Source organism: Triturus cristatus, chromosome 9 (assembly GCF_964204655.1).
Source record: "Triturus cristatus chromosome 9, aTriCri1.1, whole genome shotgun sequence".
Taxonomy (NCBI): Eukaryota; Metazoa; Chordata; class Amphibia; order Caudata; family Salamandridae; genus Triturus; species Triturus cristatus.
The window spans coordinates 378,869,711-378,885,674 of NC_140592.1; the positions used below are offsets into that span (position 1 = coordinate 378,869,711).

At 43.7% G+C, this 15,964-nt stretch overlaps 1 protein-coding gene across 1 annotated transcript in view; it reads right to left on the reverse strand.

The window, feature by feature from the left end:
- ZNF541 (zinc finger protein 541) overlaps window positions 1-15,964 on the reverse strand; it is a 1,112,036-nt gene that overhangs the window by 528,372 nt on the left and 567,700 nt on the right. Inside the window, exon 8 of the mRNA XM_085627847.1 lies at window positions 4,203-4,545. Within this exon, the coding sequence (XP_085483973.1) occupies window positions 4,203-4,545 (343 nt within the window). The remainder of the gene's footprint in view (window positions 1-4,202; window positions 4,546-15,964) is intronic.

A 15,964-nucleotide genomic window follows, 5' to 3' on the forward strand; every position in this document is an offset into this window, starting at 1 on the left:
GTGGGGGGTGACTTAAACCTCGTCTTGAACAACGAACTAGACAGGTCTGCACAGAGACATGGCCAGACAGGTGCCACGTCCAAAGGGGGATTGGACTGGTTAAAAGACATAGGCCTAGCTGATCTCTGGAGGACCACCCACAAACACACCAGAGACTACACATATTATTCATTTGCACATAAAACGTATGCCAAACTAGACTATCTTCTGTGCTCGCATGAAATGGCTTCCCGGGTACAAGACAACGCTATTGAACCTCGATCCCTATCAGATCATGCGACAATAGTAGCCACAATAGACATCCCCAAGCACAGTCCCAACCCCAGAACATGGCGACTGCGAGATAGTCTCTTGCACAGACCTGAGAACGTAGCCCACATCAATAGAGCCATTGATGATTACTTGGTCATTAACGACAAACCGGAAATGGCCATCTCCACCACGTCGGAAGCATTGAAGGCTGTGGTTAGAGGGGAATTGATTGCCTTGTCATCGGCCGAAAATTAAGAGCATAGAGACAAAAGAAAGAGCCTCTCCCTTCAAGTGGCAGAACGTGCATGCATTGAAAAATGAACCAGGGCTCCAAGAGTTTGGATGTAGTTAGAAGCTGCCAAAATCCAATTCGCTGGACTTGACACAAACAGGGCTGAGTATGCTGCACTGCGTCTAAAACATCGCTACTATATCGGTGGAGACAGAGCCGGGTGCCTCCTGGCCAATAGGCTGAGGCTATAACGTCAAGAGCACCCTGTGCAGGAGGTGTTCGACCCCGAGGGCCAGGCAAAGACTGAAGATCCCCACATAGCAGAAACATTCTGGAATTACTACCAAAAGCTGTACGCGTCTCAAAACCTCTCTTTGGGTGATATACTGTCCTACCTCCAAGAAGCACACACTTCCACCCTAAACTCAGACCAAAGAGACAGCCTGGATAGCCCCACTAGAATTGAGTAGGTCATCTCCTATATAGCTCACCTAAAGCTCTCCAAATCCCTTGGCCCGGACGTTTTCCCAGCCATCTTTTACCAAACCTTCTGGCAAACTTCAGCACCCCTCCTTACCCGACTCTCTAATGCCCTAGGGAACTCAACGACCTCCCCCCTTCCATGAAGATGGCTTCTATTGCAGTAATTCCCAAACCAGGGAAAGACAAAACCCAATGCTCTTCTTATAGACCTATCTCCCTTTTAAACTTCGACCTTAAAATCTTTGCAGGAATCTTAGCGGGCCGTCTTAATCTCCTAATGCCGGGTTCTATTGACCCAGACCAAGCAGGTTTCATCCCACAGCGCCAATGTAGCGACAACACACGCAGGGTGCTCCACCTAGAAGACAAGGTGCAGAGAAACGATCAAGAATGGATGCTCCTATCGGTCAACGCTGAGAAATCATTCGACAGGGTACACTGGCCCTACCTCAAAGCCACCTCGGAGAACTTTGGTATAGGCGACAGATTTAGAAACTGTATCTCCAGCACCTGTGACAGCCCCACAGCAATAATACGGGTCAACGGTTATTCCTCCACACTATTCACAATAAACAGAGGCACCAGATAGGGATGCCCCCTATCGCCTTTACTCTTCGCTCTATATATATAGCCCATGGCACACAGAGTCAGATCCCACCCCACAATAAAGGGGATCTAATTTGGTGACAACCAAGACATAATCAGCCTGTATGCAGAGAACATATTGGCGACCTCGGAACCCCAACCTCCTCCCTACCAGCATTCCTTGAGGAGCTTGCAGCATTCGGCAAGGTAGCCGGGTTTAAAATGAACATCCACAAATCACAAGCCCTTAATCTAACCCTGCAGCAGCACACACTAACCACCCTCCAACAAACCTTCCCTCTTCAATGGGCCAAGTCCCACATTCTGTATCTGGGACTCCAAATCACCTCCACGATTTCCAAGACAATGGGTCGCAACTACCGCACCCTGATCCGTCAGATACGCTCCGACCTCAGTCGCTGACGGAACCACTCTCTCTCTTGGCTTGGAAGGATAGCTACAGTGAAAATGACACTACTACCTCAGATTGTGTACCTATTCCAAGATCTGCCAACTGACCCGCCACTGGGCTCACTCCGCACACTCCAGTACGACTTGAACAGATGTTTTGGCAGACAGCTGTCCTCGACTACGCAGAGACATAGCTTACAACCCCCCCCCCCCCCACAAGGCGGTTTGGGAGTCTCTGACCTTGCCCGATACTTTGTGGCCACCCAACTGTGAATCTTTGTGGAGTGGTCGAGGGCAGAGTCGGAAAAACATTGACTCTTTATGGAAAGGACCCTTGCTGGGCAACCCCTATGCAGGATTAACTTCCACGCAAAAACTGTGCGACCTCCCAAATTATATCTCTCTTTCATCACAAAGCCAGTGCTAGCAACATGGGACAAAGTGGCGACCAGAAGGAACCTCACCTCCTTCCCATCCCCCTTGACTCCTATAGTAGGGAACCCAACTTTTCACCTGCCTTATCTGACCCAGCCTTCCACTGCTGGAATCAAACAGGATGCAGATTGGTGGGATACATGTTTGAAACAAAGGGCCCTATACTGTTTGAATCTCTTCACTCTAAACACAGACTCCCTGAGGGTGAGAGATGGCATTACACCCAGATCTGTCATTGGGTGATACAACTCTCAATATGCCCGGGGGCACATCAACGCCTTATCCCATTTGAAAGTTGGTTGCTCTCTTCTACAGCAAACACATGCCTCATCACACATTTTTATAGACTCCTAAGACCCGACAGCGCATCCACTAAATCCCTGACCAGAAGCGGTGGGAACTGGAACTTGGCTGCAAACTATCCTTGAAAGAATGGGACGATATACACTACCGTGCAAGACACATGGCCCGTAACATTCCAGGCATTGAAACAGCAACCAAGATTGTAACTTACTGGTACCTCACCCCCTCCAGACTACACAGGTTCATACTATATAGATCACCTGCATGCTGGCACCACTGCGGATCCCCAGGCACGCTATCGCACATACTATAGGAATGCCCTAAACTAGCGGATTACTGGGCACAAGTACTTAAGGACATAGACACACGTCTAGAAACAGAAATCCCCAGATTTCCTGCGTATATCCTCCTGGGTCTCTCTAATGCACTTACCTTACCATTAAAATCCAGCAGACGCAGACAGATTGGGTTAGCACAACTGGCAGCTCTTCAGAATATCCTAGCGCATTGGGGTACGGGGCATATCCCTACCCACCAAGCCTGGCTACACAGATTGTGGTATGTAATGGGGATGGAGCAAATCTCGCAAATCTCTCCACACTAATGAATCAGAGCTCTGCATTCCCCAAGCTATGGAAACCCTTCTTAAACCTCTTGACAACAGAGTTTCGCAAGCTCACATGTCCTAAATACTTACACCTCCTTCGTCTATCGGAGACAAATGCAGCAACCATTTAAATACACCATACCAAGGCGAGACACGAGAGGCAGGGACACTTATACTACTTACTTCAAACTGGTGCCCGGGTCCAGGTCGGGGAGAGAGGGGGGAAGTTATGGGGATATTACGTAATTGTGGCACTGCAACCTGCAATTACAGGACATTAAGCAAACATTGTATGTATAACTAAAACTACAATAACGAAATTTACACCATAAATATAGCACTGCACATATGTCATATTTGTTAATTGTGGTAAATATGAGCTATAATGGAGTATGTTTTAATGAAATATGCAGGGATATCACTTGGTGTTTTTTACAGTTGGAATCTAGCTACAGAGCAATGTATATAGAAGCATTTTGGAGCTCCTCCTTATGCAAACCTGTCTTCTAATTTGTTGCCTTAGACTCCTCTAAACAGAAAGCAGGATTAAAGGTGGAAGAGGTATCCAGGCTTCAAATAATTCAGAGCAATAAAGAAGCAAAACAAAACAATGAGTAAGAATCCAATGTATAAAAACGTTCAATAGGACTATGAAAGAGCCTTGTACAAGTATTTTGTTGCACATGCACACTGTGTCTACTTCATGTATTGTACAGTTGATACACCAAGGTTGCATGCTTGTGGGTTACGTATCTCAGACCCTCTGGTAATATGGGCAGAGAAATTGTGGTGCATTGAACAAAAATATTTTACCCAAACAATTGATGAAAGCCAATAGCACCAAGCAAGCATCACTCCTTATAAAACAGAAAAAATAATATCCAAAATTGTTACCTAACAGATGAGAGTAAAGCCTGCAGGGACCAGCCTTGACTGAAGGAGGGCAGATGGTGTTGAAATAAAGTCCAGATCCTTCACGTATCGGACTCAACATGGGCGGCGGGGTGTAGGGATGGCAATGTAATAAATTGCCTAAGAGGTAATCTCCCAGGAAAACAGACGGGGACCGGAGGTGGCTCTGGAAAAAGCCACTACTTCCAGGAAGAGGTAGCACCTCATCTGCCAAGGGCATCGGGGGTGGTATGAACAGCGCTTTTGGGCGCGGTCTCTTCTTCTTTCTTTTGCTGCGAGTACTTTCCTTTGAAGACTTTTCCAGCAGGATTTCTCGATCAAATACCTGTGGGTACAAAGCATCAAAATAATCCTTTATTGCAGCCATTCCATTGCCCTTCTACTGTTAACAAATAAGACACTGGAAGGTGCCATTCATTTCCATTTCATTCACATATTTGTCTGGAGCTTGTGGATTACAGGAGGATCTCAACATAAAATTGTTCTAGTCTTATTCTAACCAGTTGTTTAAATTGTTACTGGATGGTGTCCTGAAAATTGCCCACTCATACATGTGTATTGCCACACTGCCCATACTCATGGGATAATGGGAGACTGAATAGCTGGGCATCAGGTTGATCACTTCTGAATTTTATCACCAAAGAAAACACGTGAAACACGAGTAAACTCTCCTTAACTTAGCAGATATAATACATAATACGAAAACAAAATCTAAATTAAATAGAAAAAATCGAGCCCCCTCTCTTCTTAATGGATACGTAAATATCTACATTAAAGTGGAGGAATAGCCTCTCTCTCTTCCACGTATCATATGCATTGACAAATTTCTTGTTTGTTACTCCTCAGTGTTCAAGAACATACTTGAAGACCCAAGAGGCAAAGACGGCTTAGCTATACTGTTGATTCTATATAAATGCACCACTAATTGTTCCATGTCCTGAAGAAATCTCATCCTGTTGTAAGAGATAACATGATATTTTTTCTCTGCCAGAGGCTCTACAACCCTTTCATCAAATCTGACAAATACCACTTTTTTCCAGAAGGCAGTAATTTACAGTTGTGCAGCTTTAAGCATTTGTAGGAGTAAAACGCTGTTGGCTTAGGCGTTCTGTCTGTTAGCCTTGTAAGCCTAGAATAAAAAACCCCAGTTCCCCGAGATGAGAAAACCTAACGCTGCTTAAAATGTCTAAGCACCTTCCGGAATGATTTAATATTCAAACAGAGACAAGAAATATGTTGCATCCTCTTGCCCACATCTCCCGCTTTTCCCTTCTAGAGTCAGAAAGATTATTTTGAGGCTGTGAGGTGTGGAATACAAGTGATAGTTTTATGATTCATTACCCATTTAAGATACACTTGAGCCTCCCAGAATTGTCAACTGGTAAAATCTCCTATTCTACGCCATCCACTGCTCTACCAAGTTCCCATTACTGTTCTGAGACGAGGAGTAATGTTTACACTACTTACAGCATTCTATCAAGGATAAAAAAGTGTGCATTGAGTTACATCGACATCAGTGTTGACGGATAGGTTATCTGCCTAATTTTCTTTGCAATTGAACCCCAAGTTTTGAGTGTGAATTTAGTTATTTGACTAAGATAACGTTTTTTGAGTGTCAGCTCCTTAAGGAGCAAAACTTTCAAAGAAGGATTTTCCCCAAAAAACCTGATCCATGTGCACCCACTTTTCCTCAATTTCTCCGTTGGTCCAATTTCCTTAAGTGGCTGTAATATTTTAGTATTCTGGACAAATAAGACCTCATATGCTTCTGGGCGCATTTGAATATTTATGTATCCCTTCAATTTAGTTTCCACCCAGAGGAATTGTGCTAGATGCATCTGTAGCTCTAGTAACCAACCGTCTGTGAAATAAAATATGCCTTCTCCATTGTTAGCCTTGGACAATTGTGTTTGTACAGGTTTTCGATGTGGTATGTACTCTCCCCCCCCTACTTTCCCCACCCCAATTTTTGTCTCCATTAGGCTGTGACCAGGGTATACGCATAAGAACGTATCCCAGCGACAGTACTTGTTCTACGACACCTCAACAAAGGTCTTTAGGAGAATATAGGGTGTCTCCATCCCTGATTCTCAAACTCCTACTCTTTCTACTGGTCCTGATGAAGCGCTTAGGGATCCACTAGGGACCAATTCACAGCGCGAAACATGTCGACCCCTTTTGCACACCTATTACACTAGGGACACTATCACACGGGTTGAGAGCAGCGGGATCGATTTTGCTTCCTTTCCCCTCTCATTTTCGCATAAAGTGCATCTCCATCCCCGTGATCTATATTTTTAGCCTAACCCATAGGACCCCCGAATAAACATACCAGGGTACCTATTGGGTTATTTTAAATCTTCACCTACTTGCACCTTTTTAACCCCACGCACCCACATGCACAAATGCGGCAACTCCTAAAAGATCTCCATCAGAGAGCCCTCCAGTAGGGCCCGTGAGGGACTGCAGCCCCACCCCCACGAGGAGCAGTGCCCAATGATGATGCTAGACACTCGCAAGGGTGCGTGAGGGCACAACTAGTAACCCATAGGAGTACCTTTTCCTTTCTTTGCATACTCATACCTACTTTGGAGACATTGTATAACACCCACAACCTACCAGGTTGTTGTGTGTCTTTCTTTTCCCTCTTTACTTTTATTTATTATTTTTTAGGAACTGATACCAATCATAGTGTTAATGTACAGGTTTTCACCTGTTTTCATTAGACACCTAGGTATTTGCTTTGTCTTTTGGTTCTTAATAATGGGGTGCTGTCTTTAATGTGTTTAACCAGAACAAGATTAATCAATGTATTCAATATCTCAAATTGCCCTTATTTTACTAAATACTTAGGCCCTCTTAAAGCTGTTAAGTTCATTTAAGTGTGACTGTGTGGAATATTGCTGGATTCGTCACCCCATTAAAATAGAATCAGTGAATATGCATACCATGTGGGTGTCGACACACCACATATAAGTCTTGTAATGTAAAGCACTTTTGTTTTCACAGTTAAAGACTCAAAAGACAGAGCAAAGAGAACTGCAGATACTGTGTACACCATTCTTGTATGCCTCTCAATCACCAACATTTTGCAATCTCTGACTTATAACTCTGACCCTTGCCTCAGTCGCAAGACATCAAAAAGTAACTTACCTATAACTATAAAACACAAAATAGTTCCGCACTCAGCAATAAAATGTATAAAGTTCAAATAGAGGACAGTCTTTGTATGCACAACGAAGAACTTCCAATTCAATGTTGTTTCTTTTTTCAAAATGTTCTTTATTGGACTCTCTTTCTTATAAAGACTAGCCGGTCAGATAAAATCCAGTAGCCAACGCGTTTCGTCCCAAAGGGACTTCTTCAGGGCTCCACAGTGTAAAAAACGTATATCCAATACCAGGTTTTCTTTTGATAAAACTTAAGTCACACATTTTGTATAGTGTATATGTCTATTCATGCGGCTAGGTAACCGATGGTCCGTCAGTATCCGATGGTCCGTCAGTATTGAAATACTTATATCAAAAGAAAGCCTGGGATTGGATATACGTTTTTACACTGTGGAGCACTGAAAAAGTCCCTATGGGACGAAAAGTATCGGCCAAGGCTGGCTTGGTGGAATAAAAATTTGATGGTAAAGCTGGGAAGTAAAAGGTATTTCAGCATATTTTTTGGGCCCACTTTACCTTGAAACCCCATATTTATGCCAGTGACAGATCCAAGGTGAGGCTCATTGTGAGTAATACAACTTGAAAAGGAGTAGCGTGGGTCATGCCTTTAGTTTCTGATACCAGTCCACTTCTGGACATTTTTCCAACCTTCCTTATGAATTAAAAAAAATGTGACTATAAAGAACTGAAGTACTCCGCTCAAGAAAGGATTTTAGAACTCAACCCGAGTTCTAAGGACTTGCCTACTTTCAGCTCCAATTTACAGAGTTCAACTAGAGAGATTGACTGGCCTGGCTACTCTTTGTTCACTCTATTCCAAAAGGACTTGAAGGACAAACTCATTAGAGTTGCAAGACAAGAGTCACTACAAGATCCTATCAATCCAGCATTCAGATCAACAGTCATCTTTAGGAAAGACTAAAGGAACCTCAAAAATAATCTCAATCCAAACCCCCTCAAAGACTTGCACTAAAACGCTAAAGATTCTGTTGTACTAGAGTGATGTCCAGTAGTCCAGGGTAGATTATGTAAGATGTTTATCAAGATAGATTTTAAGATCAAGAGCCCCACTAGGAGCAGCTTTCCTGCTGCTCAGCCCATTCTCCAACTAACTCTCTCACTCATCCAACATTCCAATGCATCACCACACACCAACATTCCAAACACCGAGTCACACTGGCTAAGCAGCAGGTATAACACATCTCCCTTCTTAACAAAGAATAAAAGAATACACTCATCTTCTCCCTTTCTAACCAGAAACAACATACACTCTACCACACCAAAAATCCTCTAACAGACCCCTAATGCCACAAACATGCCAGCTGGCCAGGCTGACATAAAAGAGAGCATGTAGGGAACCAACCCCCGGAGGTGCAGTAGAGAATCGCCCACAGCGAATGAAAAAAACATCGGGAAAGGTGGAACACCTTGGCTTGAATAATGCCCTTCACCTAAACCCATAGTAAGGGTGGAATAACCACTCTAATCACACGTCATATAGCTTAAACTCTGCCCCTCACCCTAACCCACAGTAAGGGTAGAACAACACTTCAAACACAAGTAATTTGGCTTACATGATGCCCTTCACCCTGACCCAAAGTAAGGGAGGAACAACTATTCAAACACAGTCATTTGGCTAATACACTGCCTCCACCCTAACCCACAGTAAGGGTGGAACAACCCTACAATCACGGGTCATTTGGATTAACCACTGCCCTTCACTCTAACCCATAGTAAGGGTGGAACAACACTAAAATCTCAAATAATTTGGCTTAAACACTGCCATTCACCCTTTCCCCATATTAAGAGTGGAACAAAACTTCAACCACAAAACACTCTTAAAGAACAAAAACACCCAAGCAGAATCTATATCAGTACCCAGTAACACTCAAGATCACCTCTAGATCTCAAACCTCTGACGCACTCAACTTAATCTACACATACTCAGTGCTCTCAAACTCCTATACACTCTAAACCCAATAATAATACGAGAGAAATGTATCCACTGCCCCAAATCCAGCCATAACCCTGAGAATAGTCATACATCCAAAATACAGAACTCTAAACAGGAAGATAGGGGTCAGAACCTCAATGTCAATTCGAACACCTTTGAACTCAAAAGCCAATCTTTTCACATACCATATACACACACGCATAACTAAAGCACAACCTCAATGAGGTTCTCATTTTTCTTTTGTGTTACCTTTACTCATAACCCCTTTAAATTGAAGAATATAAGTCTGTTGCATTGCCAGTGACTGAAATAGTCAAAGTCTAGAGGGCTGCCAGGGTGAGCTCCGACACTGACCGTGCAGTAGAGTGATTACTCCTTCGAAAAACAGCAGTGATTCTCCCAAAAGTGAGTATGTTGCTCCGCCCACACACCACCATATCAAATCAAACCTTGACTTTACATTGCATCCAAAGAGAAAATGAACCCATTGACCTGACACATGAAAACGCAGCCCTCAACGGATTTCCTTGGCTACGCTGAGTACGCATGCCAACAAAATGACCTTGTTAGTTTCTTCGCTTCAAATATTCTTTGCACGGAGTCCGGATCAGACATTGGGAACACAGCCGGTAAACCTCAGCTTTGACTTTCGGGTAACAAGATGGCGGCACGCAGACGTAAGGAGCGCCAGGTGTCTCCAGTCGCGTACTCGCAGCACAACGTCACTCTGAAAGATACTGAGGTTGAACAGCCGAACTGCTCCACGCGCCTCCCGATGACAAGGTAAGGGGTACGCGAGTAGCTGATTCAAATGTCGCACCTTTACCGGACAGGTTAAATTACTGCCGAAGTTTGTACCAAGTTTGTACCAATCAAACCTGAGCGGGTGCCAACGTCCCCTTCCTTTTCGCTCTCCTTAACACCAACTCCAAGCATGTAACAGACCACAACGAACTTTGGTTCCTCACATTTCCTCAGCACTCCGATCTACTTCTTGTGTGCCACTGGCATAGCCAGCATGCGAGTAACGATGCAGCAGCACATATCCTTACACACTGCTGGCAGGGACACGTATGCAGGTTTAACTTGGTCATAAAAGCAGCTGCTATTTTCTGCCACCTTGTCATGTTATGATATTGTGCAGATGAAAGTGTATTGAGTTCCAGCATGCCCTGGATGTGAGGCTATCCGGTGAAAGAGGACACTGGTGGGGCTAGAGGGCATACTGTCTTTTCCTGCAGTTCTAAGTTGCTTAATTATCCTTTAAACTTCTTCTTCATGAAGTTTCATCAGGTTTGTTTCTTGTAGATTCCGTTTCCAACGTTTCTTCTTTCTCCCAGTTCTTATACGTAGGTTCCTTTTTAAATCATTGCCAAAATGATGTACTAGAATGATGTCCAGCAGTCCAGGGTAGATTATGTAATATGTTTATTAAGATAGATGTTAAGATCAAGAGCCCCACCAGGAGCAGTCTTCCTGCTGACCCAGCCCATTCTCCAACTGACTCTCTCACTCATCCAACATTCCACCGCATCACCACAGACCCAGTCACACTGGCTGAGCAGCATGTATAACAGTTTCTGATCCAGAAGATGAGCCCATGCAGGTAGGTTGCACTAAAGGCCCTTAGTCTGAGGAGGAAAGGAGAAGATCTCATAAAGAGAGGCTATGTTTGTGCTGCGGTCTGAAGGGACATCTTCTGAACTCTTGTCTGGTATGCCCTCTTCATCAACTAAAGGAGCCAGAAAGGCTTTCTCCTAGTGCAAAGAATAGAGGAGTGTGTTGATCAGACACCTTTACTTCCACCTATATCCTCTAGGTTCATCCTACTACAAGGGGAAATTCAGATTCAGTTTCAACATCTCTTAGGCTCTTGTTCCTGTGGATTGCGGAGCCTCTGATGTCTATACGGATATTCAATGGGTTTTTAGCCATCAGAACACAGACCAAAAGAAAGTAGTTGCAGTAGAAGCTGCTGAGGGGACTTTAGCAGCTTCCAGCCTAGTCAAAGAGGAAGTTCCAGTTTTGTCTCTCCGGATCATTGTCCATTATGAGAAACTCACCTTTGATTTAATTTTCTCCCATCGTTATCAAATGTTTTGGGGAATCAACAGGCTAGACTGGTACAATCTATACATAACTTGGTCTGCAAATACACTGTTCCATGGCTCACAGTTCTGTGTCTCTCATTGTACTTTTGATCGCCTATCTTCTACTGAAGATTCTAAAATCCTTCCTAGGACTTCCACCCATTCAGCTGCTCAGCTGTCTGAAAGCCAGAAATCTATTATGAAAACCTTGATGTGTTCCAAGAGTCAACGACCACGGGGTTACCTCCTTATTAACATTTTGATTGAGCAATCAAAATCCTTCCTGGGGCTATAGCTCCTTATGCTATGTTATGTGTATTTCTAAAGCAAACTATTACCCGCAAGGGTATCCTGGCACTGAGCAGGTGTCTGTGCATAGCCTTGTCCAGGATAGGTTAGTTAATTGAAAAGCTATATCTTCAGCTTCTTGCGGAATAGAAGAAGAGAGGAGGAGTATCTGATATGGAGTGGGAGGTTGTTCCACACTTTAGGAGTAATGTAAGAGAACGCCCATCCTCCTGATCTGGTTCTGTATATGCTTGGGATGCGTGTAAGCAGGTGTCCTGAGGGGTTGGGGTCTCTTGGTAGTATGTGGAAGGAGATGCAACTGTTCAGGTAGGTGGAGCCTAAGTTGTGAAGTGCTTTGAATGTGTGTGTGAGGAGATTGAAATTAGTGTATTTGTGTATCAGGAGCCAGTGGAGCTCCCTGAGTTGTGGTGTGATGTGAGTTCTGTGTGGGAGGTCGAGGATGAACTGCTTGGTTATCCCAGTGTAAAGGATGTTCCTGCAGTCCAATTTGTTGGTGACTAGGGCGTAAGTGACACACAAAAAATGTTCTTATCGCATTTGGAAAGACAAACACTTGGAGAATATCTGGACGCAAATCTAAAGAATGATTTAATTACTCCGCCTAAATCTCCAGTTGGAGTCTCTATTTTTTGTGCTGAACAAACGTTCTTCAGAACGCTGGCTCTGTATCGATTATAGGAGTTTAATCCTGGTAACAATCATTGACTATTATCCATCGCCCCTCATTTCTGACATTGAGGAGGCCGTCCACGAGCAAAAACTGGATCTAAGAGGAGCATACCACTTAATCCAATCAAGTGATGAGTGGAAGACAGCATTTAGAACTCCTGTTGGGCATTACAAATATCGTGTGATGTATTTGGCCTCCCTAATGCACCGAGCTGTCTTCCAGCATTTTATGAATTTCAGTCTTCTCGAACTTGATTCTCCAGGTGATGCTTGTCTACCTATTTTTAGGTTCAGCATCAGGACGCATGCGCTGACTGCAAGACCTGTTGTAGTCAGCATACGGCTGGCTCCTGTGTTAGTCTTCATTGCTGGCTCCTCATTGGTTTGTGCTGCCGTTACATCACTTCCGTGTTTCGCCCGGGAGCACCGGCCAACTGCAGGTTCATTACGCTGCAAGTGGTAATATGATCCAAGGGACTACTTTTGTAATTTTTTATTTCTACTTGGGACATCTATTGTGAGTGAGAAGAACCTTTACAAGTGATATGGTGCTGTTCAAAGTTTGGGACATGCACGGTACCCATCCTGTGCATGTTCAAACAGGTGGCTGCATGATATATATCGCTCACTTTATAAGTTACCAATTAATTTGTTGCTGCCCTATGATTCACCTTCCAAATAATCTTGAGTTGCGTGTGCTTGAGTTTCAGGTGAAAACTCCACCTCTTCTAAAGGTGATATCAACATCTTTGCGAGCATGGATGTCTTGCGTTACATTTATGCAGTTGTAAAACTGTATTGTTGAGTTACGTTGCTATTTGGAGTGTTTCAGTAGCATCAATCCATCCCACTAGTCAGCGCTGAAAATGAATAAATGCTTCATTGCGGGACAACAAGGGGGGTGGAGGATGGCAGTCAACGTAGGCATTCATATTCTTTAGGTAAAACTTCAGTGCCGCAGTGTGCACATGTCTTATAGACGCGCAGTGTGCACATGTCTTATAGACGCACATTGTGCACTGGGCTAGGGAGATGTTAACTGTTAAATCTCATAAGCACAAATCTTGACATAGACGGGCGCCGCACTTTGTTTCAGCATGGCGCTGGTTTTTATGTTCACCATCAACACTTATTGCATTGCCAATGCGTGTTTTCAATGGTGTTTCTTGTTTTACGTGCTCTTGAAATATACTATACTGTTGGAAGGAATCAGTGTAGGGTTGTACTGCGATTGTTGCTTTATTGTTTCATTAACACATTCTGAACCAATCAACGCAGTGCTCTCTTTCTCAACACTGCTGTGGAGATGGGTGGGTGTTCGTCTGTAGTTCTGTTGTAGGAGGCGGTCTCTGTTTCTTCTGCTTCTGGGAGCCGGCTGTCGTTGAACGAAGGTGAGAGCTGTAGGAGACTCTGAATGAGGATGGGGGTGCAGCCGGTCCTCAAGAGCTCCCGAGCCCTTTGTGCTGCTACCAATAGTCCTGCGTGCTCAAGAACGACCTGGGTCCAAACCCTTTGGCGTTGATGGGGTTTCTTTCACAGGGACCTTCTTAACATTTCACAAGCTCTGGCCAGCTGTTGCAACTTTGAGATGATGTCACCAATCAAGTTTCCTAAAGGTTGGGTATAATGTTCTATTCTAAATAGAAAAAATGGGCAGACACATGCAGGAACAGTTCAAGGTTTTTTGGAAAAAATTAAAATTCTAGAATGACTGAAAGTTGTTGTTGACGTTCCCTTGGCAGAGTGGTCTCATTTGATGCATCTACAACAGTCTATGGCAATCTGGTACCTCTGTACTCTGCTGTTTTGCCCCCGTTAGCTACCAAGCACAGACCTTATGGAAGCTCAGTAAAAGCAAATGAAGTCTCTAGTTACCTTCCGACCCCTGCCATGTCTTTCAGTTTCTCATAATCATCCATATTTGTCAAAGTTACTCCCATTAAGGGACTGCCCTATCAGTCATAGTCAGACCATGAAGCACTATCATCCCCATCAGTCACCTTTTCAAACAGAGCCCCCGCCCCTGTCCAGTCACACTCACTCCCATCACTTACACCTACTCCCATCAAGCACAATCACCACAATCATTTTCATCAGCATTGGCACACAAACCAGGGCCTGTATCAACCCCAATTAGTCACACTCCATCCACAAAAGACACAGGCATCCCTAATAGGCGAGTGGTCTCCTCTAGACACTGTCTATCCCTATTACACAAAGCCAGGCTAGTCAAGTTCAGTCATCGCTTGTCATGAGAGCAAACATGTGGATGCAAGTAGACACACGAGAAAAAATGCACTAGCATTCATCTGGTCAGGGTCAGTGAAACATATGTGCTTAGGATAATCAAAGAGAGCCCATGGACACCATTGACGATAAAGCATATTACATGAGTCACATACACTAAACATTACGGAACTTGTGATGGCACTTCAGCAGTTACTCTTAACTGCCATTTGCCATGCATCCTACCAGAAACAGAGAACAATAAAATGGAGTGGAAACCTCAACTCCTATAAGTCCAACATTTCACAGTAATTCCGGGTGGGTCCTAATGTGATCCCAACAACATTTACACCAACCTTTGCCTTGGTCCACACTTTACAATGAGATTGATGAAGACAGTTACACTACTGAATATTGTGAAAGCAGGAAATCCTCGACCCTGTTCCAGATTTTTCCGCTGCAGTGCACCAGCCAGTCATTTAACTGCGGTTATTCCGGGGAGCAACCAGAAAATAATGCTGACTAAGTATTTAATTAAAAAAACAATTTTGGGCACTATCCAATAACATCCCTCTGGATCCTTTCCTTGAATTTAAGACGCAAGATTCACTATGCTTTCAGAAGCATCAGACATGGAAACGGTGAAGAAGTGCATGAGCACATATGCCTGGGCATAGTGTTACATAAAAAGCATTAGAACATCTTACGAATATGCTCATAATAGTATTGCCAATGGATCTAAAACAATAAGCAAAGTTCCATGGTGACTATTACCTGAGAGTGTTCCAACAGTTGTGTGCTGATCCAGTTATACCAGTATGGGCGAAGATGTGCAAATTGAACAAGCAAAGTTAACCCCAGAGTTAAACACTGATAACCAATGAACATAGCCTGTTCCCCATGAGCTCGTTTGTGTACTCCCCCATCATGTACAACACCCTATATTTGACCAGCTAGGAGACTGTCATATATGGTCTTGTGATCGCTGCAATCTTCTTTAGTCTCTGAGGCAGAGCCTATGATAGTGAACAAAATCGATGCTTGTTTACAAAAAAATCTAGGGATAAACTACCCATTTGTAACAAGCAAACAAGTAATCATACTTAATGAAGTATTTATTATTATTGTCATCCAGTATTACAGCAAATGAGAGTATTTGCAAAAACATGTAAATTCCTACAAGAATTAGCGGACTCAACATTGGTCAATAATCTGTGGACATCAATCAGGTCATAAATGTACTCGTTACTACTATGTTTGGAACTGCATCTACGAAAATGGTCATTGGGGATATATATTAATCAACGTTGGCCTTAACTAATATTT